Genomic DNA, 2,495 nt, shown 5'->3' on the forward strand with positions numbered 1-2,495 from the left:
ATGGTGTTTGTCTTCCCAAGTAACAGTTACGCGTGGTGGAGCCCTGCTTTCCTGGAGATGGCTGAACACCCGCCTGCTGATGGGAAGCAGGGAATGAATTCCTTGTTTTGCTTTGCTTGCGCACGCAGCTTTTGCTTTCCCTATTAAACTGTCTTTACCTCAACCCATGAGTTTTCTCACTTCTACTCTTCTGATTCTGTCCCCTGTCCCACTGTGGGGGGAGTGAGCGAGTGGCTGCATGGTGCTGAGTTGCCAGCCAGGGTTAAACCGCGACACAAGCCCACACCAGCAAGGCTCTGCAGGGTAATGGGTTGAGGACCCCAGAGAGCCTTGGGCCTGCATGGGTGCTGAAGCATCGGACTCTCAGCAGCTGAAGTCCTTTGCCACGTGGAAGTGTGGCATTCACAAACCTCAGGCTGGGGTCAGGCAGCCGCTGAGAGGCAGTTCTCATCGCCACAGCTTTGAACCGAAGCGCCTGAGTCCTGCCCGAGTCCTGCGATCACACCCCTCCTAGAGCTGGATGCGCATCCGCCAGTCATCGCTCTGCTGTTCCCCGTGCTGGTCCTCTGCCTAAGCAAAAGCTAATTAAGAACCTTTAAAGCTGTTCCTACAAGACTTAATATAATAACTATAATATTTAAAAGATATAACATTAATGAGCATGCATTAATCAATATTATTTATTTTAACTATTAGCATTACTACTTAAACACAGTAATAACATTTTAAAGTACCCATAATAGCTTTTTAATTTTAAGAGAAATAATCAGAAAAATCACCTGCTTCCCCTACCGGATGTCGAGGAACAAAACGATGTTTCCTTTTCTCATCAGGAGACCCATGTAATCTTTTCACATACTCATCTGCCCAAACCAATGAAGCATGCCACACACTCTCCCCCAGTCTGAGGTCTTTCCGAAGGGGAAGAGGAAAACAAGATGTCAAGAAGGATGCTCAGCGCTGAGGGAGCTTTACTAGGGAGAGCTTTTGCCAATCCTTGCAAAATGCCATTTTCACGATGGCACATACACATGAAAATCAGAAAGAGGGTTTGCAATTCAGCAGTCGGTGCAGCTTGTGGTTTGGGGAGCTGGAGCTGCACCAAGACACCAATGAGAAGAGTGCAGCCATCCGATGGCTTCTGGCAGCTGGAGAGGCTGAGGGAGAGGGAGATGGCAGGACAGCGGGAAAGTACATGGAGGAAGCGAGGACAAGGGCAGTACCAGAGAATCTAAGCAACATTGCCAGCACGAGGGTCCCAAGATGGTCAAACGTGGATCGGGAATGGGTGGCATCCCCTCAAGCTCTGCCCTGCCCACAGTCTTGCTTGTCTCAGAAGAGACCATGCAGTCAGGCTGAGCAAGGGGAGGGAGGTTTACTCTGAAATGCAGAGACATGGTGGCACAGGGCAACGATCTGACGCAACCAGACCCGGAGCCCGGGCTCTGCAGGTCCTGCACCTTGCTCCTCCCAAGTCTTTGGGTGGGTTAATGTTGCACAGGACAGGTTACGAACACCTGTATTGGGCTTTCTAGCATTCACAGTCAGTGTTCAGGCAGCAAGGAGCAGTTGTGTAATGGTGCTTGCCCAGGATGACTCCAAATGGCCCAGGAAGGTGGGCATGGGGCACCACGTCCTTGGGCAGGATGCCCCACAGGCACTGCTCCCCCACCTTTGGGCTCAAGCCAGCGTGCTCCCTACAGCACCGCGCTCTTCCCATTAAGGATCGCCGCAATACACTCATCAACGGCATTAATATCAGCTCTAAGAGGAGCTGGAGGGTTTAGCTACCCACTTCCAACCGCCTTGAGACGTGGGACATTTCTCGAAGGGTGTGAAAATGCCCTGACCCAGAACATCTCTAGAAAGCCTGAAGTCCCTGCTAGCAGCTGTGGAGAAGGAGCTTACTAGACATTTTACGTAGTAGCTAGAGAACGTCTTTGGTGTTATTTGTGAAGAGTTTCTTGTCCGTACAAGGTATTTTTCCTCAGTCCTGTTATGTTTAATGCCTTGTTGCCTGGAGATTTAAAGAATGCTGATTTTCAGCATTTCTCCTCAGTTTCTGCCTGTTGCTTGTAACACTAGACAGCAGCAAAGCAGCGAGAGAGCCACACAGCTTGACACAGACCTCCCCAAAGATGCATCAGGCAACCGGGAACAACCTCGATGCTTCAGCATCCTAACTCAGCGCAACAGGGATTCCTGGGAACAGGCTTTTTGGCCATGCCACAAATGCTGTGCCAAAGGCCGGTGGACTTCGGCTGCGCCAAACGGCGCCACTATCGGCCTAGAAGGCAACAACGAACAACGACTTTGCATCTGCAAGGAGAGATCAAGCGTATTTCATACTTCGGAGTCCGGTGAAGGGAAGGGGGTCATGGTTTTTGCTGTAAACCCCGTGCTGTTGGCCCGGCGGCAGGCTGCCACCCCGGTGGGTGTCTGGCTGACGGGAGGATGAGTTTTGCGAGCCCTGGAAGGGAACCCGGCCGCCCCGC

At 51.5% G+C, this 2,495-nt stretch overlaps 1 protein-coding gene across 1 annotated transcript in view; it reads left to right on the forward strand.

Annotated features, from left to right (window-relative positions):
• The first annotated feature begins 340 nt into the window (after positions 1-340).
• NFKBIA (NFKB inhibitor alpha) overlaps positions 341-2,495 on the forward strand; it is a 17,680-nt gene continuing 15,525 nt past the window's right edge. Inside the window, exons 1-2 of the mRNA XM_035902041.1 lie at positions 341-375; positions 1,370-1,373. Coding sequence (XP_035757934.1) covers positions 341-375; positions 1,370-1,373 — 39 coding nt within the window. The remainder of the gene's footprint in view (positions 376-1,369; positions 1,374-2,495) is intronic.

The sequence above is a fragment of the Egretta garzetta genome, unplaced genomic scaffold, assembly GCF_000687185.1.
Source record: "Egretta garzetta isolate BGI_Z169 unplaced genomic scaffold, ASM68718v1 scaffold79, whole genome shotgun sequence".
In the NCBI taxonomy this organism is placed as follows: Eukaryota; Metazoa; Chordata; class Aves; order Pelecaniformes; family Ardeidae; genus Egretta; species Egretta garzetta.